Raw genomic sequence first — 27967 nt, 5'->3', positions numbered from 1 at the left:
ACAACGCAAACCATTACAACGCATTGCGCTGGGGGGCGCTCTAGGATAGGGAATAAGTTTAATTTACTATCCAACACCTTCCCTAGTGTCCACGGGGACTGGAGTTGGAATAGTAAATTCAACTATTCACTATCGAGCACCCCAAAGCGCTATGCGTTGTAAAGGTTTGCTTTGTAAAAAACGCGTTGTAAAGGCATGCAATGTAAAAGCATGCGTTGTAATGTCATACATCCCCCAGCAGGTCTCATACAAAGCTTAAAGACAAAAACAGTCAGATCCCCCCCATCCTGATGGACCACCACTGGCTCCCCTTGCTGGCCCCTATCATCTTCAAAACCAGCTGCATCATATACAAAGCTATCACAACCAGCACACCCCACACCACTAGCCAGGACACCAAACTGTAGACAAATGGTGAAATATGAAAAGACAAGGCAGCTAGTAATTTCCATCCAGGTATCTACAATCTGGAATGCCTTAGTATCCACCAGGTCTGTCCCAACACCACTCCAATCTAGGAAAGCGTTGAAGACTCACCTCTTTAAAGAGCACTCCATGACAAATCATTAACATCCAGTTACCCAACTACCACTCCGGTCACTCGTCCACTTCATGCTTGTATTGGACACTGCCTTTTGGCTATGTGTGCACTCTGGAAATACTACATACAGATTAAGGACCTTCTTAGTGGAGGTCACTGGACCATATTTAGGAGTGTGTTCAGTTCTGGAGGGCACGGACATAGTATATTGTTTGGTGCAATATTTGAGTGAAAGCGTAGTCTGCTTAAAAAAATGCCTGCAGATTTTAGGAACACTTGTGACTTCCATCTGTATTGAGTGTCTTCCTTTAAAAATATATTCACATGGTACTCAAGTAAAGTGACAATTGAAACTAGCCACTGTTCTACCAGTACAGATGCACATTATGTGCTGCTACTAGATATAGAGGTAACATGGCAACCTCCTGCTGATGGTGCACTAAGTGTCCCCTTTTCCTAACACTGGCTTCATGAAATATGCCAAAGATAGAACGTGCAGCAACAGAGACTATCATACTTCACCAATATATCTGCTCATTCTTACACAAATGCACATCTGAAGAAAACGATAAGTAAATCCTAACAAAACTGAATATTGTCTTTACTACTTTCACTGTGAAGACGAAATAAACAATTTAATAAATCTATTGGTTGGTTATATGGACTAATATTTTCTGTGCATGCTCACAAACATTAAAGAATGCCAGAAGTTATAGCTTATACTGCTATTACCTCGGAGAGTCCTTAAACGCCTGCTCTCAACTTAAGCAGTAGAGAAACAAAAGCTAGGTAGGCTTCATATTTTACTCCACATGTTCACACTTACAGTTCGGTGGCGTTCTCCTTTGCCATTTAGATAAGCCTTAATCGCAGCCAAGCCAGCATACTCTCCTTGAGCCCCACTGGTGAGAAAAGGTACACGCGATTAAGTCAAAAGATTTGCATTCAAACACAATTACAATCCAATGGTTCACATATTGCAAAACAATATTTTTCCCTGGAGAATTTTCTGAAGTATCTAAACATATTAGTGACAATTCCAGGATCGTCATAATGCATTTGAATCAACTAAGTAGGGCTTTGGGAGAACTACAGAACTGACACATGGCAAACTATGTGCAAGTGTGGTACCACATTGAAATGTTAAACCCTATCCAAATTGGATCAAATGAAGTCTTACGCGAACGCGGACTACAGAATGGTGGTTAACCAGGGTGGACAATACAGAGAAATAGAGTTTATCACTCCCAGCAAGAGGGCATCACAATTCACTATGGCCTCTTCAGTTGAGAAGAATAATTTTGATTGGACAGACACCTCAGATTTAAAGCATACTGAAGCACTATAATACATCGAACATAACCTAGACAAATTTATGAAAATAATAGGGTAGAGAAGGCCTCGATACTTTGGACAGTCAAAACATTGCAGATAATAGAACTGCAGATATTATACAGAGGAATGTAAGAAACCCAGGATGAAATCTACTCCAAGAATCCACAGACTTTCTTTGAACTCGTCACACCTAGTGCCTTCCGGACTATGTATTTTCCATAACCAAAACACCAATGAGATGTCACAAATTCTCTTGGGCATCGCATCTTTGTCCACAAAGGATATAATTTCAGTTCCTCATTTTGAATGATTAGTAAAAGTGTGCCTGTTTAGTCTTGACAATCACAAATTCGTCTGTTAAAAGAGGTTACCATCATCTCCAAAAGCAGGTCAGCTGTCTTCTAAAGAAATACAACTTAAATCACTTTAACAGTGTCTCAAGTCATCTTTTGTACGGAAGCTCATTAAAAAGTGCAGTTGCTGTACAACTAGCACCATACTTCACCAATAACAATCTAAATAACTTTTAATTCGGTTACAGACAGATGCTGCACTAAACGATGGATGATACCTTGTTCTCAGATAATGGGTATATCGGTTTCCACATTTTGTTAGATGTCTTTGCACAGTAAAGCACAATAGAGAATTAGATACTACTCTCCATTTTTCTTCTAAACAGATTGGATCATTAGAATGCCTCTAACCTGCCTGAGCTGATTCTTGCCTTTTTTTGTAAAGATCATAATTGGTATAAACAAATTTCACTGTGATCCTTCGCTATCCCTCTTCCTTATGGGGAAAGACAAGGCTCTGTTTTGGCCTCACATCTCTTTAAATCTGCAAGAACCAACAGAAGCCTCAGCACTAACACCTACCATCTCCACCTAACAATAAGATGGCACGCAGCTGTACACCAAGGTTTTACTTGAATGTTCTAGAGTAATGGATACATTCCTCTTCTCACTTAACCCCTTCGACCCTCATGACGAGCTCAGCTCGTCATGGAGTTTCCATTGATTTCAATGGAAATTACATGGAAGATTATCAGGGACCTTAGCATCCAAGTGGTTAAAATTCTAACCAAAGTAAGACAGAAAATGTCCTTCTCTCCAGAGTCAATTCTTCCAAACTTCGCCCAAAAGTCTATTCGATTAGGGAATTACCCACCCCTAGTGCTACAACCAGAATCTCAGTCTTCACACTAGATACCGATCTATTTTAAGCCTTTAAAAAAACCTCTAAAATTGGCTTTTACAAGCCCAGTCAATTTACAGAAAGTGACAATTCTCCTTTCAAAGGGACACTTTAGACCGGTTTTAAAATTCCTAGCTCAGTCACAGTTGGTGGAAATGTCTCCTACTAGGCCTTGCAAACATTTAACTCCTGGTAAAGCATTCCTGATGTTGTTCAATATCTCTTGTAAAAGGAGTTAAGTAGTCCAATTGTGGATACTGCACCTTCCTTTCACACCCCTTCTGGTGTAGCTTCACTTGCTCAAGCTCAAAACTCACGGTATTCATGATACGTTGCTTACACCGTTCAAAGTAACCTCCCTATTTGAAGAACATATACCAGTGATTCAGGAAGTACCATTATCATAGATTCTACGAGGCAAAAAAAAACCTCTACAATCGTTCTCCTGTGCCTCTCAGAATTAGAGAGCGTATCCCCACAGATTCTCTAATCTTAGAGTTTGGAACAGTATACCACAGAAAATCATTTCCTCTGAACCCTGCCACTGTTCAAAAGTCTTCAAGAGTTTTTTCCCCCATTTTCTAACTCATTCTTTCAAAGATCTTCCATTTAAATCATACATCTGAATACCAGTCTTATAAATTATGTCTTCTGGCTTATGCAACTGCTGTGACTATGCATCAAATGCAGTGCCTGCTCCATTTACTGTTTGATACACATTTCTTTGTTGCATTATATCCACAATATACACATTCTGTAGTAAACAGCTCTGACTTACACCAGTGAAGCATTGTTAGTGTATGAATGCAGTTTTGCCAGTCTTAGAATCCTATGTCAACAGTATAAATCACAGCTTCCCAGAACTGCACTTACAAAGCACACTATCATTCACCATTGCAAGGAACCTCAAAACAATAGTTCAAAATATTTTTGAAAAGGTAAACAATATTTTTTCATGTAGTCAGATGAAACAAAACATGAACCTTGCTCTGACATCTTAACAGTTGTGTATGTGTGCTAGTGTTACTAAATGACTTCATGTCATGGGGGACCCATTTTCCAGGCATGGGTTTTCATTTGCGCAACGTGCATGTTCTGATAGTCCTGCATTACCTCAAATGAACGAGTTGGACTGAATAGAAGAACTGGACTGGAATAGGGTGTCCCAGGTAACATGGAACAATCTAATATTCATTGTGTCCCAAATCGAATATTTCTGGAAAAACAGCTAATAACTTCAATAATCTATTCTCTGTTACTGAGAAATTCTAGTTGTTAGGATTTACAGTGTCCCAAAGAATGCCTTCCTGTGGCAGTAAGGTGATAAACATTTGAGAACAAATATTTGACAATTATCTAACCAATGCACTGGATTGAATATTGCAGTTTATTACATGGCTTACCTGTTTGGTTGGAATGAGATTCTGTCATAACCTGTGATTTCACAAAGGTCTTTCTCAAGCTCCCTGAAAAGCTGTTGGTACCCTTGAGTTTGCTCAACAGGCACGAACGGATGGATATTTGCAAACGATGGCCATGTTATAGGCTGTGAAAGAAGAAAAAAATGAATTTTTTGGGGGGGGTTTTAAGAAGAGAGGTTTACTTTTACGACAGTCAGAGATGCATTTAAATGACAGATTAGATTGACTGCTTAGCGTCACTAGACCTTGGTTAGGGTGACTAGACCTAAAGAATGTTTTATTGAAATTCATGGGATCATTTGCTCTGGGGCAGTTAATTCCCAATAAACTTTCTACATTACATTTAAAGCGAGCCAAAATATTAAGGATTAATATAACCCAGGATCTTATTGACCTTTTATCTGCCGTGCATTTCATGGACAGTGGTCTTGCTTCAGGACCAACATTGGTAGTTGCAGGATTGTTTCCCACTATTTCAGTTGCATTTGCAAGTGTTTTTCTGACTGTTACATTGATTGGTTTATTCTATTAAGGGAGCAAACCCATTACACCTAGAAAATTAACTCTTCCAAAAGCGCTGAGAGCAACACTGGGGTTTTACATCACAGCAAGCTCTACATGTCTGCTACCCGCCATCACCACCACCGTTATTTCTAAATTAAAAGACAAAAAGTGATTAAGAAGACTTTCTAGAAACTCCAAACAACTGCAGGGGTCAGAAGGGATAGCCAACATTCAATCTTATTAAGATCGTAAGTGGTCAGTATCTTGTCACTTTGATCATTACTGGCCAATCTGTCCAGGTTTCATGACTGCCTGTTTCTCGCAAAGCCCCAGAAGCGGAACAAAGGGAGGCTCTTCTGCAGCTATAGGTCGAATGTGTCATATAGATGGTCAACTAAATGACTTCACGATACTGCAACCACAAGCAAAACATGGTTACATTTATAGGAAACCGAGAATGACACTTTTAATGACAAACAAGTAAAAGGCATAAACATTCACTGAAATACACGAGAAGGAAAAGCCTCCAATAAACAGGCATTTTGAATTTAGACTGTTCTGCAATCGTTAAATTTCTAGAGTTATCCAGTCGCTCCTGTGGCCTGAACGACCGCCCCCTGCCCTTCAGAGCCACCTCCTCCCTGATTTCCACAAGAAACTGAAGTCTTGCCCCTTTACTCTTTATCTAGCGTGAGGATAACCTATCGGGTGAGATATGGGCTCTACAAAAAGCCATACAGTAAATTGTAAAATACGTCGATACCCTGATTTTTATATATCCGTGAAGAGGGATCCGCGATTCACCACAGGAAAATGTTACCTTTGCATGCCCATTATGTTCTGCAAAAAAAGCTATTCTACCTAACACTTACCATAAGCTCAGATGAACTGTTTAGTTTCATTGTACACGAACCCTAAAAAATTAAGACAAAAAGATGGTCAATGCTTCGTTTCTTCACAATTCTTGACTACTTCTTATTTTTCACAACCCACTCTCCCAAACACTCTTGCCGGCAGTCTTGCCCATCCCACCCCAAACTAAAAATCCACAATACTTACCAAAGGAATCATACTGTGCACAAGGGAAATGTCTTTGTTCTCCAGTCTCTTCAAGTACCGCACTAAGTTGGTTTCAGAGTGATAGCTGCAGGACATAAAACACAAAAAATGTGGATTTACCAAAGATGCTTTTAACACTGGCCCAAAACACATGATCCACAAATACCTACTACTAAAACTGCAGACTACAGCCTAACAAAAGCCTTGATTTAGAGTGACCAACAGATGATGAATCAAATGACAACTAGAAGCATCACAAGTTGTAAACCTAGTTCCATCGTTAAACCCTTCATACCAAAGTCACTGAACAGGTTGAGTCATAGCACCTTTCTCTTGTTTATTTTTTACAACACACTGGCTCAAACTTAATCTTTCCCTGTAGGTGATCACCAAAGCTCTAGGTTTTTACATTCTACTCTCCTTGTAACACTCATACACTTCTAGTAGCACACTCAAGATATCAGGGCAAGTGTGAGAACCAATACAATAACGTCACAGGACTTTGCACAGTATTGTGTTTCAGAAGCAGATCTTGACAAGCTAACAAAAAATACAATGTTCCGGATTACCATTGTCCAGCAATACGAAGTACATATGGCTAGCATTGGGGTTATGGTATACATACGAGCTAAAGCAAGATCTGTGCTCTTAGAAAATAACTTGGGTGTGCGCCTGATCGATCAAGCTAAGTACATGTTTAACACATAGTTGGTACACAGTTTATAACATATCTTTTAAATGCCGGCGTCCTGTTTTTCTAACTGCACAGAAGACTGACTGGGTCTACTGAGGCACGCTCAGTGAAAATTTACAAAGACAGCCATTTCATGTTAATGTTTATAATATAACTGAGACCATCAGCATGAAGTCGAATTGTATCCAAGAAGGAATTTTGGGACAAAGGAACTAAGTAGGGAAAGACTTTCCACATTTTCTTCTTGAATTCATAAAACAATCGTTCATCCTCAGCATTCAGCTTTTTAGATTGAATGATTCTCACTTGTGCAACCTATTCAGTGACTTCAAGATATTCTGATGAAGACAACCAGTGTGCTTATCCAGCGAAAGGCAGAACATCTAAAATACCATGTTTAAGAGCCATGAGGAGTATGCTTGGTTGAAATAATTCTGAATATAAAGGCAATGCTGAAGTTGGCTATAACACATGGAGAAGGTTGCTCTCCTAGACTAGCATGATGAATGCAAGGCAGAACTAGAAGGTTAGCAGATGAAAATCTCAAAACGAAAGTGCCCATGTTGCAGCACAAACGTATGGGAAAGCAAGGGCCAGCATTTGCTGTAGCTTTGTTAGAAATGCAGTGTTAGAAAAAATGTAGGTTCTTTTTTAATTAGAGGTGCTTTGAGGAAAGGGGTAGCAGTAGCTTCACAATCTTGATGTGAGATTAGTACCTGGGGTATTGAAATATAACCTGTGGTCAAAGAGGATTCCCAAATTGACTGCCTGGACTATCTATACCAGTAAATAAGCATCAATAGAGGTCACCAAGACATTGGCAAGAGATACCTGTATAAATGGAAAATAAGAATCTACTTTTATCCCAACCTACCATTAAGTGATGGTTGAACATCAAACTGCCAATGTCTTTCAAACAATTCTGAAAGTCTGCCTGGCATTGGGTAAGAAAGTGGAGCCGATAAGACATGCTCTATGTGATCCTCATAGCAGAAAACCTGAAACCCTTATTGTCTCATGAAGTGAGGTAGAGGTATCATGTTAAGATTGAAATGAGTAAGAAATCCCACAAGGAACGGGATGTGAAAGACACATCTAAACATGAAAAGCACTCAAAATTGTCATCTATCTAGGAAAGAAGGATTCCATTGCAAGGTACTACCTCACTCTAGCCTCAGTAAGACGCGCTAAGAGGATGAGATGCAGAAGAAACAACGGGAAGGACCAGCACAGTCTGTCCTCTTAGATTAAATATTAAAAGTAATTTTAACCTGTTCAGTCCCTTGATCAGGAAGAAAACCTACTTGAGCAGAGTCTAAAGGACACGTCTCTTATATAGGCGGAGATCTGGGAATTACCAGTAAAGGAAGAAAGATGGGCCAATACTTCAAAAGAATCACTGGGTGGGCACTAAACTGGCCTCATCATTGTGCTTTATTGCGCCCTGAGGCAACACAGAGGGAGGGCAAGAGGCAACACAGAGGGAGAGAGACAACATGGAAGATGGGAGGGAGAGAGGCAACGAAGGGAGAGAGGCAACAGAGGGAGGGAGAGAGGCAACAGAGGGAGGCAAGGTCACAGGTGGGGGAGCACACAGAGGATGCCCCGTCTTAGTCAAGACCTTAAATGAAAAGGTCTAAATATAAATAAAGCAATCTTTTTTTTTAATTATAAATTCTTTATTCATGAATGCACATATATATCACACCTGGTCTATTATCAACACATGTCTGACATTCACGGTTTTCTGTTTTCACCCCAACAGTAGATCATACAACAGTGATCCCCCCCTCAATAGGCACAAATCCAGGTGACTTCTACATTCACAGACTGTCTCCGCCTCGTGTGACAATGCACGCCTACCCGCAGGAAGGTGCCGGAGGCCTCCTATAGCCGTGCCTATGTCTGATGAAGATCCCGTCCCTCCCACTCCTCCCCAACAAACCCTCCCCCTACCCCCTGTCTCCTGGGCGCAAAGTCTCTGTTCGGTGTGCTTCTCCGGTCCACAGCACCGACCACCTCTTCACTATACCCTTATAGAAACCTACGCTCCAGTTCTGGCCTTAGCATGAGTGACTTCAAACCTCTCGACTCAGTGTGTGGCCCATGAGCTATCTCCCTGGGATAGTGCCAGGTCCCGTCTATCTAGATCCAGTAGCATGACCTCCCACTCCATAGCTATGGGGGTCTTCCGTCTTCCAATGTCCTCCTCTCTCTTAAGGGTGACACCCTCTATCTGGCCCCACTTAACAGCGTCCCTCCTCCATATTTCCGCACCGGGCGCCATGGGAGATTTCCATCTCATGGTGATTACCCTGATGGCCAATAGAAGCGCCTGATCTATAAATCTCAGTTTGACTTTCAGCGTTTTAGGGTGATGGCGGGCTCCTATCAGGCAATACTCGGCTGTCTCCTGTATCTGCATGTGTGTGACCTCGCTCAGTGTCTGACATATCTCCCCCCAATACCTCTTCAGTGGCGGGCACGTCCAAAGCATATGGAGAAATCCCGCTTCATCCGCTCCACACCTAGGGCAGCAATGGGGAGAGTCTGGAAACATCCTATGGATCCTCCTCGGGGTGAGGTACGCCCAATGAAGCACCATAGACTGAATACATTTAAATTTTACATTCCGTGACACTCTCCTAGGGTGTTCAAGTACAATTTGCCACAGGTTATCAGGTATTGCCTCCCCCGTGTCCTGCGCCCAAGCGTCCCGTAATGTGGTGAGGGATATCGCTGCATGTGCTCTAATCCCGGTATATAACCATCGCACCAAGTGCCCTCCCGTACCCATGTAGTGCATCAGGTGTACGAGTTCGTGTCTAGGTGGTTGGGTCTGCTGAGGCGCCCATGTCGTTCGAATATAGTGGGACACAGTGGCATGCAATAGATATTGTCTGTCAGAGGTCCCCGTAACCTGTACAAAGGTGTCGTGATCTAGGAGTGTGTCATCTCCGAAAAAACTCCCTATCTCCACCACCCCACTCTCCGTCCAGCGGCGTAATGTCTGTCTCGTGAGTCTCCCCTGTGGTGTCGGGATTCCTAATAGTGGGATGTTCTCTGCATAGGGTGTGACTGTCGCAGTATATGTGAGCGCTTTCTTCCAACAAGTGAGGGCTGTGTGAAGTAGTGGGTGACACGTCCGTGGGATCTTAGTTCTCGGCAATAGTAGACTATGTAAGTCTCCCCGATCTAATCGGTCCGCCGCGAAGCCAATCTCGTGAAGGTTTCTACCCGCCAGCCAGAATGACAACCACTGGAGCTGGCTGGCATAATAGCCTCGGAAGTCCGGGACTCCCAGGCCTCCCAGTCTGGTACCGAGTTGGAGTTTGCGGAGACTTATTCTCCGTCTGCCCGTCTCCCATATTAGAGTGATCAGCAGGGTGTCTATGGTGTTAAAGACCTGTTGTGGGAGACATACCGGCAGGTTTACAAAAAAGTACAGCAATCGAGGGAGCATGACCATCTTGGCTATCGCAGCTCGACCCATCACAGACAGAGGCAATGAGGTCCAGAACCCAATGCTGCTGCGAAGCCCCGTGATGGCCCTGGTAATGTTACCATTGATCTGGTCCTCCATTTTTCTATATATACGAATCCCCAGGTATTTAAAGGTGGATTGCGCCACCGGAATCAGATAGGCCCCGAAGGGCATGTAGGAAGGGTGAGGCGCGTTGCAGAAATAAAAGCCCACCGATTTGTCGGGATTTATGGCAATCCCCACATTCTTCCGAACCTGTGGAATGTGTCATACAATTGGGTAAGGTCCGCTTCCAGATCCTGTAGGTAAAGCAACATGTAATCCGCATAGACGGACAATAAATGGGTTGTCCGTGCCACTGGAATACCCAGCTGTTCAGTGCGCTTGCGGAGGGCGATGGCGATGGCCTCGAGCGCCAGAACAAACAGCATTGGGGATAGAGGGCAACCCTGCCGGGTGCCCCTATGCACTGGATATTCCGCCGAAACATGTCGTCCCGTTCGTGCCCGGGCGGTGGGGTCGGTATATAGCAGCTTGATCCATTACAATAGAGAAGCAGGGAATCCAAAGCGTCTTAAAGCTTCGAACATGAAGGGCCAGGAAAGGGAGTCAAAGGCCTGCTTCAGATAGAGTGCGATGCACCCTGCACGGTGCAGGTCCGGCGGTGAGGCAGCCATCAATGCATGTAGAAGTCTTCTATTCAGGGAGGTGTTACGCCCTGGGATGAATCCACATTGGTCTCGGTGTATAAGGGCGGACAGGTGGGGCTGGATTCGCAGGGCAATAGCTTTACTCAAAATCTTGTATTCTGTGGACAGCATAGAAAGAGGTCTATAGTTCGTTAATTCTAAGACATCCCTGTCCGGCTTGGGAATGGAGATTACTAGGGCTTGCATGGTGGACTTCGGCAGGTGCCCTTCCTCAAACGCCGTTCTGTAGATTTTTTCCAGCACCGGCACTAGGGTCTCAGCATAAGCCGAGTAAAACTCCACCGGGAGCCCATCCATCCTTGGCGTCTTATTTCTATTTAGGTGTTTAATCGCGGCGCGAATCTCAGATTGTGTAATGGGTCCCGCTATCGCTTTTTGCACATCTGCGGTTAAGGTCGGAAAGGGGAGATCGTGCATAAACTCATCCATTTGCGTCGAGTCGTCTAAACCTGTAGGAGCGTAAAGTGCCTTCAGGTGGTCATGAAATGCCTGATTAATGGCGGATTGAGTCTACACTAGGGTGCCAGCCGGGGTACGTATTTGCGTAATCGTTGGCGGTTCCAACCCATCCCGCACCAGTCGCGCCAGGAGGGCCCCAGAACGGTCAGCTTCAGTGTGCTGTCTCCGTAGATATGCCTTAAAATCTACAGTACGCAAGGATTCTATTGTCTCTGCGTGTTCAATGTATACCTCCTGCAGGGCCTTCTTCCTCCCCGGATCCACACTCGCCTCACGCTCCAGCCTCATTAGTCTCTCCTCCACCTCTCCCAATTTCTTGTGAATTTCTTGTCTGGCCCCCACTAGTTGACCTATCGCTGCTCCCCGCACCACTATTTTCATTGCGTCCCACACCACCAGGTTAGAAGAAGCGGAGTCCCAATTGTCCTCCAAGTAGTGTGTTAGGGCGTCCGACAGGGTCGCCCTAAACGGTCCGTCTTCCAGGAGCTGGGGGTTTAGGCTCCAGGTTGGCACCAGGGTCGGCACTCTGCCCCAGCGGAGAGTGAGCGACAGGGGCCTATGATCCGAAAAGGTTTTTGCCAGGTACTCCGAATAAATAAAGCAATCTTAAATGCAGATATACAAAAACATTTTGCCAGATTTGTGGCATAAGACAATTCAAATTAACTTTTTAGATCAGAGGAAATATTGAATTAATTAATTTCCCAATGACAACATGGTACAGCAGCTGAAAGGCTGGAGTGGCACTGTAAAAATGTTTTCAGTCCAAGAAACAGACAGTAGAAGACATTCCACCATTAATGCGGACAGAGGAGGAATCTGTAAATGGGAAGATGCCAGTGTAATAGGAGGGCAGGGATATCCTTGTCCTTCTGATAGTACTACACTGGATGAATCAACCAAAAACAGGAGCCTATCAAGAACCTAATTTTAATTACCTTATTGGCGAAAAACAATATAGCTTTAAAGAATATCTCAACACTGATACTGCACTGCTGAAAGTACTCAACAATATTCAAGATGCCAAATGAAGAAGAATCTTGCCTGTTGGATATTTCTGCAGTGTAGCGTTTTGCGAGTTATACATGATGGAACCCTTCTGGCTACTGATGGGCTCTGTAGAATGTTGGTGGTGCTAGAGTGGAATGCAATGAAGGTTGGTTTAGAATGTGGAGTTTGCCACACAGACAAATTAAGATGGGTAATACTAAGCTTCTTGTGAGATGTAGTCATTTGCACGTACCCAGGGTGGGGAGGATGCTACAACTGGCGTCGAGGGAGATGTGTAACCTAAAGAAAAACAGTGCTCTGCCAGACAGTTTGCCGTGGTCCAAGCAAACTGCTAGTGTGTGCCACGTGTGTTACAGTCAAAGTACGGAACCGATGCTTAATGCATGTGAAGTCAAAGTGCAACTCCAGGCACTGTAAAGGAATTGAAAACAACTAAAGCATTGCAAAGAAATTTACATATCAGTGACCAAGAACCCGCTGGTCAGACCGTACATAAAAGGTAACGCTCTGCTACGCAAGAGTCATACATAATCCGGAACGTTAATGCTAAAGGCAGATACAACCCGAAGAGAAGCTATTGATAATCACAAACTGCAAGAGAAAGTTACAATTAGAAAGTAGTAAAGACAGTGCGGAAAGAGCCGCCAAAGGATAAAACAAACATTTACTCACCAGAGCCTTGGTAAAATGAACAGCTACGACCGAAGTGCCAGGCGTCGCAACCCAGAACAAGCACAGGGGTTGTGTTTGACAAGTGCGCGACAAATACCACAGTCTCTGATCTCCTTGGAATAGTGAAACACTGCTTTTCAATAGAGGCAAAGACTGGGGCCGTCTTTCTAAAAGCCATCAAGAATGATCCAGAGGCCAGCACGTCCCAAGGCTTCAAAGATGGCTCAAATGAACAGGGTCAAGACGAACAGCCAAGGGAGCTGGAGAGGGCTCCACCCTAAACGTTAGCAACTTCCATAAATGGCTACAAGGCTACCACTTTCCTGAAACCACCACCGCCAAAAAGATGAAGCATTGATTCACTTGAAGAGACTGATAAAAAGATTTTTAAGTAACTCAAAAAATCTGGCTGGTGATGGTGTAAAAGAAGTCAAAGAAAATTCTGCAAACTGATGAAGTCACATATCGTCAGATTAAAGCTTTGAATCTAGAGTTTAATCTAATACCAAATGTTGTTTACAAACAATACATCTTTAACCAAGAATGTCAGAAAGTTGCTGAAACCATCGATGAATTTGTGGAGAGACTCTATACGCAAATATTGTAAGTTCAATGAATTTAATGATGAAGCTATACATCTGAGAGGGATTGACAGATGCTTGTCAGATTCATTTAGAATACGAATGCTAAGAGACACGTAGTCTGGAACGCGTGTTAATGGCTGCCAGAGCTGAAGAAAGTGCTGATAGATAAGCTGCTGAAATGGAGGCCGGAGTTGCCCAGAATGAACCAGTTATGAGTGCGAAAAGTAAGCCAAAGACTGAAGGACAAAGGGTTGTCTACATATAAAAAGTTGTGTTTTAGAAGTGGATTTTCATTTCCACGCGAAGGTAAAGGTCCCGCTCTTGGACAGATATGTAAAGGCTGTGGGAAGGAGAACCATTTTGTGATGATTTGCAAAGTGAACGAAAAATTAAGTGAATCACGATGTGAAGACAAAATGGCAGCCAGAACATTCCAGAAGCAACGTTTGATGCACACCCACAAGGCCAACCGGTAACATCACTTAAGACAAATCGCCACTGAAAGAAATCGATCGTCATCTAAATCATTGTTAAACAGCGCTTCTATTTCAGTATAAAGCAAAAGTGAAGAAAATGATTGTGCCAAGTTGATGTTTACCTCAGAAAAGAGGGCACGTGTTGGTTTGGCTGCTTGTGAAGAAAAATGTCAGTCAAAAAAAGATAGACATGACAAAGCACCAAAGTCATTCCAACACTGTCTGAGGATTACACTGAAAGTGAATGGTTGCTTGATACCTTTCATTATCGACAGTGGTGCAACGATAATTATGCCTGCGGAGAAATACAATGAATTGTCTCCATTGCAGCAACGTACACCATTGAAAAGCAAAGTGTATACATGGGCTGCATCTACACCTTTCAAAAGCAAAGGTTCATTTCCAGCGACAATAACACAAGAAAACTGTGCAAGCACCCATCCATCTGCTTCTCATGCCTGTTTACTCAGTTTCAACACAGCTGCTGATATGGGACGGATTTCTATGAATTACAACATGAAAGTAAAGTTGCATATTAATGAGGACATCCAAAGACAGACTAATTGCTTTTTATTTGCGGAAACCTGTTGAGAAAGAATTTGAATCATTACTTAGGCATATTATTGAGTGTTCTACTGGTCCAACGCCATGGGTGAGAGGATGTGGCGTAATGGCCAGAGCTGCCGATGTTGGTGCTGGGGATCCTGGTTTGAGTCTCGCCATCAGCTCAACATCCTGTGATTCTAGGAAAATCACTAAATCTCCTGCATACCCTCACGGGTGATTAGCCGCATACTGCTAACATAACAACTAAATGGTAACATAATAACAATGGTGCAAAGCTCTTCTCTCGCCTTGATTTAAATAAAGGTTATCAGTTGGAACTCAAAGATTGCAGGAACAGTACATTTTCTACACATGTTGGTCTGTTTTTATACAAAAGACTACATTTTGGTGTGTCCTCTGCTGAAGAACTGTTTTGACATATCATACAGCCTGTCATGAATGCGTTCAGTTACAGCGATGACATTTGTTTTCAGAGCTACAGAAAAATACAATAAAGCTCTTACCCAAGTATGTTTACCTGCCAAAGCAGGTTTGACTTTGAATTCAGACAATTGTGCTTTCCATAAGACCAGGTTAAAAGTATTTGGCCATACCTTTTCTGATGGGATAGGACACCATATCCTGCTACAGTACCAGCGCTTTCACATGCTGATCCCCCACAAGATATTTCTATAGTGCTTTCATTTCTTGGCATGGCCAGTTACTGTTTCCGATACATACAAGACTTTGTCACTTTAAGTGTTGCGTTGAGACTTTCCGAAAAAAACATTTCATTGGTCGCATGAATGTGAGAAACGTTTTAACAAAATCAAAAAAGCCATTGAGAATGCTACTGAAATCACATACTTCAATCCAAAGCTTCATACAGAGGTAGTTGTTTATGCTAGCCCAGTCGGGTTAGGAGCTATCCCAGCACAGCACAGCGGACACCAGAATGCTCAAAGGCATACTATTGCATAAGGAAATGGACGTTTGACCGAAAGAGCATGCTTACTCACAACCTGAAAGATAAATCCTACCCATTGGATGGGCTTGTGAACATTTCCATATATTCCTGGACAGAAACCCCTGTTACATTGGTATCTTATCATTAAGCTTTACTGACTATTTGAAAATCCTAAGGCCAAAATGCCACCTTGCATTGAATAATGGGGACAATGGTTGCAAGAGCATAATTGTACCACTGTACATTGTCCAGGGAAGGATCAGAACCTGGCTGACTACTTTTCCAGAGTGACTATACAGGGTCACATTACTCCATACAAGACAGCGGAGGACTAGATGAACATTGTATAATCAAACATACCAGCTGCCATTTTGTTAACCCAGATTATCATTGCCACGAGCCATGATAGCTACATGTTAAAGTTGCAGGATATAATTACACATCAGTCATGGAACAAACACCCTCGGCCGCTTACTAGTGATGGTGAGTATCAACAATACAATAATGTTGAGGATGAACAGTCGATAACTCAGGAAGGAGTTCTACTAAGAGGGTCTAAAATTTCGATTCCAGAGAGTCTGCGACAGATAATTGAAGTAGCCCATGAACGACACTGAAATTATTGCCACAAAACAAGCCCTGAGACAGTCTTGTTTCCTTCTCTTGATGACCGGGTTTAAGAGGAACTAAAAGTCTGTCATCTATGCAAATGCCTTTCTAAAAAGACTACTCCCCTCAACTAGAACGTGTCAGAATCAGTAGTGGCTGGCAGAGAACAGTGGTGGCAGGGGGAACAAAATATTACCTCTGTCCTCACTGCCGCTTGCTGCAGTCTCTTCTCTCCTGCTTCAACCCGGGACCGGGAAGCACCCGAGCTACCAGGTTCCCCTAAGCCAATCACAACAATTCAATGCAGCGTTGAGATTGGTCTGAGCGCTGCGGTTCAGCACTTAGACAGGGAGCCTAGGCATGTGCCCCACCACGCTGTGTAATGCAGCCTGTTGGGAACATGTTAAGTGCACATGATCGTTTGGCCAGTTCCAGGTGGCAGGCCAAGCAGTCATGTGCACTTAGTGTGCCACCAGTCCTACCCCAACCCAGTCCAAAACCTATGAAAAATAAAATGATAACTTCTGATCAGTTTATTTTTCTTGCTTTTACAGCAGTGGGGCAACGCTACTCTGCTAAAGCCCCTGGTCAGAACTGCCAAAGCATGCATGGGAGAGAATAGCCATTGCCTTTTTCGGTCCACTCGACAATGGACATCACCTGCTGATGATTATGGATGAATACTCATGATTTCTATTAACTGAAGATCTTTCATCTACTACTCAAGAAAGTCACTTGTAAGACCAGATGGCATCTTTGCGACCTGGGGTGTTTCAAGAAGTCTTAAAATGGCCCACCTTTCAAGAGTTCAAATATTTCTTGGAGTATTTTAAAATAAAGCGTATGAAGAGCACACCAATCTGTTGAATTCTACCTTGCGAGCTTATCGTTCAATACTCCATTCCACCACAGGTGAAAGTCTTTGACATTGATGTTCAGGGTGCAATGAGCACCAAGTTACCTCCATGGACAAATCAGAGAAATAAAGATGACAGCAACTCATGAGAAGGACTTAGATAAAAAGATGAAAGTGTCTGCTGACAAAAAGAACCTCTGAAGAAGAGAGGGGTCCAACACTCCAAAGGGACAAGACACCACAAAAGACGGTTACGTGAAAAAATATATCCCTTTGGAGTATTTAATTAGCATACCAACAATGTATTCACCACACACCGATCACCAAGCCTGATTATAAGGATTCTTGGAAGGATATATTCTGTCTGAAACGATCAAGACAGTATATGAACCAATTGATAGCCTGATACTGCTGTCAGAACCAAACACTAAGCCTGAAGGAGGTTGGATTTATGTACACCCTCCGAAACGCGTCGCTTTTTTGGCCCATGAATATATGTCTTCTCGTACTTTCGGACAGGAATTTATAAATGTAGCATTATATCCATTGTTATATGCAATTACGGTTATTCGTCTTCTTGTATCTTTGAATTGGTTGGATACAATTCTATTCAAAACAAAAAAATGTAATTCTTTTTTATTTACGGTGTTTTTAATGTGTATTTTGATGTATTATTTCTATATTGAAAAGCTGTTTTAATATATACAATTTCTTGAAGCAACTTAATAAAATCTAAAACTTTTTTATATAATTTTGTAGAAATTGGATTTAGATCGGACTTACTGGCTTACTGATAAATTGACCAGAGTGTGTTTGAGCAGGATGTGTGTGGTGAATACATTGTTGGTATGCTAATTAAATACTCCAAAGGGATATGTTTTTTGACGTAACCGTCTTGCTGACAAAAGACATGCAAAAAACATTGTTAAAGGAGATCCAGAGTTGGTATGACAAATGAGGGGAAGAGAATCTGATGCTCCCTTTCATGTAGAACCCTTTCAAGTGGTGTCCTCTAAGACACATGGTGACTGCCCAGCGCCCTGGGAAGTCTATTACCAGAGACTTCTCATTTTAGGTACTTAACTAATTGTTCATTAGATCTAGCTGTTGAAGAAGAGACTGATCATGAAACCTCAGTGACTGCTGTTGCCTCTACACCTTTGACACAAATCCTGGATAGTGGTGGTGACAGCTCCCAGTTTGCAAGAACAAGATGAGGTTGAACAATTAAAACGCTGAAATAAAGATCGGTTGAAGAGATTTAATGGTACATGTTCATAGGTCTATTTGTAAACAATGTTTTAATTTTTTACCTACTAGAGGAAGAGATGTATCTTGTAAGTTAGAAATGATGAAACCCTTTTGGCTCCTGATGGACTCCGTAGAACTGTGCCCAATTGTTAGAGTGGAATGCAATGAAGGCTGGCTTAGAATGTTGAGTTTGCAGTTACAGGCAGACAAAAAAAGTGCAATACGAACCTCGCGTGGTGTAGTCATTGGTGGGTATCCAGGCTGGGGAGGGCACGACAAGCAGTGTTTGATAAAACAGATCATGGAATAATAGAGTATTATATCACAGAACGGGCCTTCGCAAGTTAGAAACTTGTTTGCATGTCTTCTCACCAAAAGTAACCAACTAGTAAAAACTGGCAAAACTACATCAGAAATAAACTAACTGTCCCAAGGAGTCCTCCCAGGTTCCATATTATTCAGCACTTGTGAAACCACTAAGGCTGCACCTCCCAGAGAATGGTGTCAAAGTAAGTCATAGGCATACAGCAACAAATTATATTTGAAGCTCACCGCGTTTAGACCTCAATCTCCCTAATATTGTCTAAAGTTACAAGACTGGATGAATGAAAGCTTCCTAAGGTTAAACCACAGAAAACAGGGTTCAGGCTAGTAGCATCTTAATCGAACCACAAAGTGACCCCATAATTAGTACAAGAACTCTAGCTAGATGTTTTAACAACTACCCTGGTGTGGTCTGTGAAGTCACTAGGATTCACAATCCGCTTCAACCTACCTCTTAAGCAACACATCAGCAAAACAGCTCATCAGCAAGCTACAGTTTGAGTGTGGGCAAGAAAGTATAAAATCCATAATCACCAGCAGGTGATGTCCATTGTCGAGTGGACCGAAAAAGTAAACGGCTATTCTCTCCCATGCATGTTTTGGCAGTTCTGACCAGGGGCTTTAGCAGAGGAGCGTCGCCCCACTGCTCTAAAAGCAAGAAAAATAAACTGATAACAGTAATCATTTTATTTTTCATAGGTTTGGGGCTGGGTTGGGGCGGGGCTGGTGGCACACTAGGTGCACATGACAGCTTGGCCTGCCGCCTGGAACTGGCCAAACAATCATGAGCACTTAAAATGTTCCCACCAGGCAGAACGGATCCTTTATTAGAGCAGCACTAATTCTGAAACTCTCTACCCCCACCCCGCCCCCCCACAAAAAATGTTAAATAAAAAAAAAATTAAAACAATTAAATGGACAGATCTGATCCCAAAACAGATATGCCTATACTATTGTACTTTGGATCTTAAAGCCTATTGAAACAGTTACAGTGCATCAACTTTAGGATCATGTAGAAGTGAATATCTTTGGCGAGATAGTCCGTATTCCATGCTCAGAGGCACTGCAAGAGCTATATTCAAATACTCAAATATTCACAATACCATCTTCAATATAACAGACAGTGGTATTACATCCCTACCCACGCTTCAGGACGTAAAAGCAGCATTTGACTGTGGAGTTCCATAGGAATAACACTTGTTAGCCCTTTCAACTTTTATGTACAACCCTTTGCTTCAATTCAGAGTGGATGTTAGTGCAGTGTTTCAGAATTATGTTGCCAACAAATTGTGTTTCATCTTTCCCAATACCCCATACTCACCCATTTTCCCAAAAATGATTCTCCTTCACATTTAAACTGCCCAATTTCCCTGCCTGTGCAGCTCGTCTCTCACTCTACTCCTAGCCAATCAGGATTCAGTTTGGATTTGAAAAACATCCACAATGACTGTTAACAGTCAATTTTTGTTGGGACATCCTCAACCGTTCAAAGACATTGTGAAAGAGAAGATATTGATGACAAGCTATCAAAATCATTTTCCATGATAAAAAAGCCATAACGACCCCACCTTCCTCAGATGAAACTGGCAATAACTGGACGATCATTTCCATTAGTAACAGTCACACATGCTCGATTTAGCTTACCTGTTAAATACCTGATGACCCAAGAATGAGCTTGTCCTCCTAAATGCTGTTCCAAGAATTCCCTTAGTGTCTTCACCCATACTTTCTGCAACCAATTCCTGTAGCAAGAATCACAAATTTAGGATCCGGATTACAAATACAAACATTATAAGCAACATTAAATTATGTGGCTCTCAAATCTGGAAAATCAGCTGTTTACACATTGTGCAAATGTTATTCTTCAACTCGCATGCTATATAAAGGTAACTTTTCTCTTTTGCACTTAAATCTGTGAGTAGCATCAACATCCCTTGGGTTAGAAGCAATTGTCAAAAGGCTTAAAACATAGGTCAGGCAGCAAATTGCTGGTTTGTTCTTCTACTAAACAAGAGTAGCAGGTAGCACTTTAGAATCTGATACCTCAAATTAGCGCTCTGGAAATCGGTATTGTAGGCAGAAGGTGAAAAGCCAGTTACAGTCTTTGCACACATGAATAAAGTTTCCCATGGAATATCTTGTGACCCTGGCACTGCTTGTTCCCTGATGGCAGAGCAAGTTATATAGGCTTGTAGCACTCGCATCTTCAAGAACAGCGGAGACTCACCAGGGTAAGGGCACAAAGACATTCCCGCACTCCCGACTACTACACCTGGCTTATTAGACAACCCTAGTACAGCTTACACTACTGCGGAGGGTCATGAAAGCTGTAACAGAGTAATAGACATGTCTGGGAGTACTATGTATTTTCTGGGGTTCTCATGTGTTGCCCCCTCTTAGTACTCAAATGGCAAATATGAGACTGGTTATGAGTTAAGGAGAGGACTGTGGGTAAACCATGTGAGGTCACTACCGCTATTCATGACATTTTGTTGAACTGATGTCCGTGTGGGTCTTCCAGCAGTCAAGGACTAAAGACCAGCTCAAGAGGATCACAGAGGAGACATTCTACACAAACAGGAATCAAGATGCTATATACCGCAAGACGATGCAGTGAATAGAGGCATGTTTGCAGTTCATTTGAGCTCTGGCTAAGAGAAGTCAACCTACAACACTCGTTTGCATGAACAAGTTGCCAGATATTTTCCTTGCATTAAGCAAAGTAATACATGAGCAAGATCCTCCTGAGAATTTTCCATGAGCAGATAAATGTGTGCAGGACAGGACATGATACATAAAGTGCAAACAATACATCTTTGAGAACAGTGAGATTTTTTTAAATCTCTAGCACCAAGGATCTGCAATGTTTCGAAATCAATTCACAATGCACATTGGGTCAAAACAAAAATCAACTTACAGCTGATGATTCACAACCGAATATCCACAGCAGATCATCCAGATCTTTCTCATTCACGGTTTCATCAAGCGAAACACCGAGCTAGAAAGAAATGACAGGTAAAATGTAAATGTAAATGTTTTTGAGCTTGTAAAGCGCACTGCTACCCGTCCATAGGTTTCCTGGCGCTGTATAACTCTGGGGAACCCGTCCTGGCTTTCCCTGTGGGATGGTCCCTTGCTGGGAGTCCCCAAGGTGGAGCCAGGCATCCCCGGAATTGGTGGGGCCGTTGTGGAGATTAGGCAAGCTAATGCCCAGAGTTGCCGAGTGGAACCCCTGATTAGAGTAAGCACCGAAGCAAGAATTATCGAGTCCGCTGACCAAGGTCCACGACCCTGCCGCGACGGGAATTGAACCCTGGTCCCGGGCCGTCTTCTGCTCTCGGGCCTGCCGCCTCTAACCAGTGAGCCACACTGCTCAGGTGAATAGATATACACTAGTGGCAGGGGTGGAGACGTGGTCAATAAGATCCTGCAAATACTTTCTCTAACGGAGAGCATCCCACAAAATCACAGTATTCTACCTTTAAACATATGGTATCATTTAGACATCATAATACACATTTATAATGACCATCATTACCCTTTGATTCGATTTTAGTTTTCGCATACAAAGGGATTTAGTGGTCAGTTGGGAACAGGTCTATTGTTCCAAAGTAGACTTCGTGGTATTTGGGCCCACTCCTAGCTCACAACATTTCTCGTCTACCTCTGTTCCCTGTTCCAGATTTCATTGCTTTGCTCCATACTCCTGTGTTTGCACCACATAGGGAGCATTTTGATTTCACTGTGTTTTGATTGGAGGAATTGCATACTTTAACAGCGGATGACGCATTGCAGGATATGACAAACTATTTTATCTCCCACTGTCGCTCCTTGGGCTCCCAGCTCTCCCCTTAATTCCCGCTTTCTTTAAATACTTATTCTCCCTCCATGCCTGCTTATGCTCGGCCTCGTCTTAACCTTCATTTGTTTGTATGAGTTTCTGTGTCCGTCACTTCTTGCGGTATTCCTCCTTTTTATTTTGCTGTGCAATTCAACACAAACATCTATTTTTGTGAATCTGGTGCAAAAAGAAACCACCATTGGCGCTGGGGATCAAAATGAACATTGCAAGATATTCTGATATTCTTAAAAGACTGCATATGCTTTGATAGTGAAAGCTAAGCATGATGTATTATTCACAGGTATTGTCCTCCATGGCAGTTCAATGTAGTAAGCTAATGTTTAAAAAAGAGAAAAAGAGGCGGGGAGCCTGTGCTGGTGTCCCAGGGACTGATGGGGCCCCATCAGGAGAGAAGAGGAGCACAGAGGCAGACGGCAGCAGAACAGGTACGGTTTTAAAATTCTTATTTCTCCAATCTCCCATCCCACCCTCTCTCCTCCCCCACTTGAATTCTGCGGCGGCCGCCACTGCAACTCACACCTGGAAGTCAGGATCCAGTTCAGACCTGGCAGACATCAATCTGGTTTTACAGTGGTGAATTTTTTGATAAGCAATGCTCTACACCCTCCGCCTGCGGTCCGAAGGATAGTACAGTGCTTGACACGATTAAGAGACATCCTCTACCTGAAGACGATAACCAACACTTCACTGAGTGAGGCAAAATCTGATTGCTGTCAAGGCAATCAGTGGGATTGGATTCTGAAATGTACCCTCAGTTTTCAGTTGGAGAGCTTGAGGACAATTTTGTCTAGATAAGAAACCCCCCTCCTCCTAATCCCATTGCATTAGCACAGTTTGTTTTCATGTGTTTACTTCATACATGGATTGCTTTTTATTAGCATAACCCATTCCTAAGGTGGTGGGAAACTAAAGCAGTATAGGATGAAAGCAAAAACAAAATTACTTTTTATTGGAATTTATTGTGAAATTGTAAAAATACTGACCACCACAACAATCAAATCAGCAATGTTTGATAACGAGGAACAAGGTAAGTGAGCACCACTCAAGGAGGGGCCAGATTTTATTAAACAAATTCAAGTAATAGTCCCATAACACAATCTGAGGTATAGCATGGAGTACAGGATATACATGCTACCAAGGGAGGAAGGTATGCTCATAATAACAATTTCTTGCATACATAGAGTTTTATGGAGGGCAGTGAAGATCGAAGCTCTATCCTTCTAAGGTGGAGCCTACATTTTGGGTAACAAACCTCACACGCCGATTCTTTCGTAATCTTGAGTCAAGCCCCATATTCGTGGTAGACTCCAAGTTACTGCGTAGCTCTACGCCAACTAGCAAAAAGAGCATATACTTAAAATACACCCAGTAAGCACGCCAGGGGGGCAGTGGGTATGTGTTTGGAGGTGGGCATTGATTGTGGAGTTAAAAGTCCCTTCCATATTTGAAAGCGAGTGCTTCACAGCTGGAGACGGGATACAAAGAGGCACACCTATGCATTTATTTAAGTCTAAAATAAAAACTGAGTTGTTCATCTCAAACTTCTCCAATCCATCCGACAGAATCAGTTATGTTATCAGGGAAGAGAATCATGGGCAGGCATTTTTTATGTGTTCTGTGTAGACCTGGGATACTAGAGAGATTTTTTGTAACTCAGAAGGTTTCTCTCAATTAATATACTGCCTGAGGTATTTTTAGCTTAGTACAACTCAATCTTAGAAGAGCATGCATGTCCCAAAGATACCGTGCGAGGCAAAATTTACAACAATATTTTACACCTCCGAGCAGCTTCTACGATAAACTGGGTAACTTTAAAGGTCCTTTGGTAAGCTAGTAAGAGGGAAGATACCTCCTTCACGTGTTTTTTCCTATGATACAATAACAGCTATAAGTTAACTAGCATTTTCTTTTAAAAGTTCACTCAAAAAAGCTGTAGAAAAGTTACTTCCTCCGATGACAAAGCCTGGACCACACACACTGATACCATGGGAATGTCAAAAGAAGCAATTTCAATTTCAAAATCTTGAACCCATGTACAGGGAGATTGGGCGAATACAACTATACCCCCTGAGGCCCACCTGATGGTATCAACCAGTATAAAGCCACAAGAACAGATAGGAGCTTGCATGAAGACCAAAATGTAATAATCACTGAGGACGACATTTTAGTTTTTACCCACAGTGACTGATATTGGCCACTGATCACCAGATAATGCACCTTCAAGCTCAGGGCAGATATGTCAAACATGTCGCAAGTGCTCTCTGACCTTTCCACTTCACTGACACCACATCAGGTTGTGCAGTCATGATAAAACATTGCGAAGCACTATAGGGATGACCTAGAATAGATTTGAAAAGCATTTTACCATGGACATCCTGCCAGTCAGTGATGCATGGAATTAAAGCCACTCAACCTTTATTTCAGGTAGGCAATTTTTCAAAAGCAATCGTTCCATACACTACCCTGTATCAACTCCCAGATGCCAGTCTTAAAACACCATTTTAATGGAATTTCTGGGTTGAGCAGACCATGTCACCTGTGAGTGCAAGATCTCAGACACGCCCTCATTATCAAAACTGCTAGTGGGTCCCTCCAGGGTAAAGGAAGCAAATGGCAAGTCTGCCTCGTTTATTTAGCATACAGCAACTTGGGTCTAGCTGCGTTGGGGGCAGCACATTAATTGTAATCGGGCACACTAACCCGGTCCGCTCCCAGCGCACTTAGTGGCATCGAACACGGCAGTGCTCCCCATGTGTAATACAGGCCCTGGACAGCGCTGAAGTCTGGATAGACATGTCGCCCACAGTCCTACAATTTGCAACCGTCTGGTTCTGACAAAAGCAAAACATGGTCCCTCTGTCCCTAAGATTGAAAGGCTTACAGATGAAGGGCCCAGGATTACACCACGAGTTCTGTGGCGAGCCCATCAGACTTACATGGACCCGCATCCATTAGGCTTCCATTTTGCCCTAATGCGATTAAGACTTCATACATTATTTTTCCTTGCTTGAATCTTCTGATGTAGTTTCTTTAAAGCAAGGCTAAGTTCCTCACCTAGTCTTAACAGTTTAGGCCAGTTGGCTGCTTTTTACTTCCAAGTATTTTCAAGCTGTAGGCCAAGTCTAGATATGCTGCCGCTTTAGGGTGCTGTGAGCAGAATGTTGCAAACTACAAACTGGGAACCCCTGCTGTAAGCGTATCTCTCCAGTGCAGCTTGTTCTATACACTCGTTTCCAACGCCCGTTAAAATAACTCAACCACTTACTGTGCCATCGCCATTTACGCGAAGGTTAATTTGTCGCTGAGCAGCCCTTCCCAAGACCTCTTTCACAGAACAGCCGCAGTGTATTTTCAAGGTATCGAAGAAATTGTCATGTTCCAATTTGTGGCCTGCACGTTTCAGACCTAGCAGAAACTGTAAGTTAGTTCACATTCTCTGCAGATTGTTAATTGAGAAAAAAATGTAAATGCTGGACAGTGAACAACAACAACAAATCAAACCATTTCGGCAGATGTCATTAAAGCAAATCAATAAGTTAAAGCCATAAAAATCCTCGAATAAAAATACTTGAAAACACAACATGTAGAATATAAAATAGTTATGACGTTTGTAATGCTCACAATTGGAGCTAGCAGCATATAGAACATGGCTTGAAATCAATAAACAAAATAGTTAAAATATTTAAAATACCCACAATTAAAACTAGCAGCATATGGGGAGGAACATCATGATAATTTTGGGGTGCAAAAGTTCGTGCCAGCAACAAACCAGCATTTGATTATATATAGAAAGACATGCCTTGTGACCACTCATACATCCATGATTAACTGTTAGGATGGATTTAGAAGACACTTCCATAGTCATCACCACGAATAGAAACCATCAATTTTCAAGGAGCGATTACCACTTCACCAGCATTTTCTGTTAGAATTCCTGCACCTCGAATACAAATCAATCTGCATCCAGTAGTACATCTTCTACTCCTTCAATATTAGTAGCACAAGCCACTATAAAACAGCCTTTAACCAGTTAACTAAACATACCTTCAGCCAAGATCAAAGTGGCATTATGGACTCTCTTTGCAATATGCTTCAAACCACTGGGTCCATGGTAGACGCCAAACATGGCGGCCATATTTGCCAAAAGTGCCTACAAGATTAGATAAGGTATGTTACTCAAATTGGTAGATTAATTTCATAAAGTTCACATACTCCTATTGTAACAGTACTTTGTACATCATAAGGTTAAGTTGTTCAATTAACTTAATTTATTTGTGAGGGAGGAAAGAATTAAACGTTAGCCATGAACATGGCACACAGTTGCAATGCACTTTCAAAAACAATAAAACAGCATTTTGCAATTTCTATTTAAAATTGCAATGGTCCACTTCCAATGGTGGCTTCAAAAGCGTTCTAAAATATTATCTACCAAAGCATAGACTATGCATGGCAACAAAAAATACCCTGTCCATAATCCCTTCCTTAAATTGATCAGACTCCGCCCAACAGCATACCATATGTTGAAAGTTAGGCTGAAACCGTCAACATTATCGGCGCCCTCTTGCTCTCCTTAACCTTTTTGTGCGCGTAAAACAGCCGCCATTTTGAACACCATGGCTTCCCTGCTCCCGCCGAGAGCCAGCGCGCCTCTCTCCCATTCCTAACTTCGCCGGCATCCCCCGCATACTGACAACCCCCCTGCCTGCACCTGCCGCGAATCATAAAACCCCTCTTCAGCGCTGCTCTGCCCCAGACCCTCGTCCTGTTCCCAGCGCGACACCTCCCTTCTTCCCATTTATGATCCCCGGCCCTTTGATGCAAACCCCATTTCCCCGTGTGCCCGTTTGTCTTCCCCGTTCCCAGGCCGACACCCAGCTCTGCCGATACCAATCCCTTGCCCCTCCCCGTACAATAGAAAGCTTTCCTCCTCAAAGGACCCCCGAGATGATCAAAGCCCCCCCCCCATCCCACGAGATCCGATCGAAACCCACACACACTGTGGATCGGCGGAATATCCAGCTGCGCGATGATCATCACCTGTTGTGAACGGGGCGGGGACTTCCACTGTAACCTTGCGTGGGAACGGGCTGGGAAAGGGGGGATTCTGAGGATGTCTTTCCGTACATCAAAGTATCGACGAGAATGTGTTACATGTAATAAAAAGATAAACTTGTGTATAAGAGGCCAGGCCTCAAGGATGCAGTTAGAGCACCTCAGAACGATACCTTCTGTCCGTTTCGTTGTGTTCTCCTCCGGAGAGAATAAAAACCTTGTTTCCTGCCTTCCAGTCTCCAGCGCCTGCCTCTTCAATAGTTTAACTTCTTTGTGGGTTCAAGAGGCGACACCGCCGGGCAATAATTAAGGATCTTATATTCTGGTTGGTAGTGCCCCCCAGTTAGATTCCACAA

General features: G+C 42.8%; 1 protein-coding gene across 1 annotated transcript in view; it reads right to left on the bottom strand.

Moving 5' to 3' along the window:
• Positions 1 to 27967, bottom strand: part of GLDC (glycine decarboxylase) — a 329331-nt gene that overhangs the window by 105454 nt on the left and 195910 nt on the right. The window contains 8 exon segments of the mRNA XM_078675866.1: positions 1368 to 1443; positions 4474 to 4616; positions 5868 to 5909; positions 6055 to 6139; positions 20342 to 20439; positions 21615 to 21695; positions 25825 to 25964; positions 26604 to 26709. Of these exon segments, the coding sequence (XP_078531992.1) occupies positions 1368 to 1443; positions 4474 to 4616; positions 5868 to 5909; positions 6055 to 6139; positions 20342 to 20439; positions 21615 to 21695; positions 25825 to 25964; positions 26604 to 26709 (771 nt within the window).

This window comes from Lissotriton helveticus, chromosome 2_1 (genome assembly GCF_964261635.1).
Source record: "Lissotriton helveticus chromosome 2_1, aLisHel1.1, whole genome shotgun sequence".
Taxonomy (NCBI): Eukaryota; Metazoa; Chordata; class Amphibia; order Caudata; family Salamandridae; genus Lissotriton; species Lissotriton helveticus.
The sequence above is the reverse complement of the archived record's forward strand: the minus strand, read 5'-3'. Positions and strand labels throughout refer to the sequence as shown.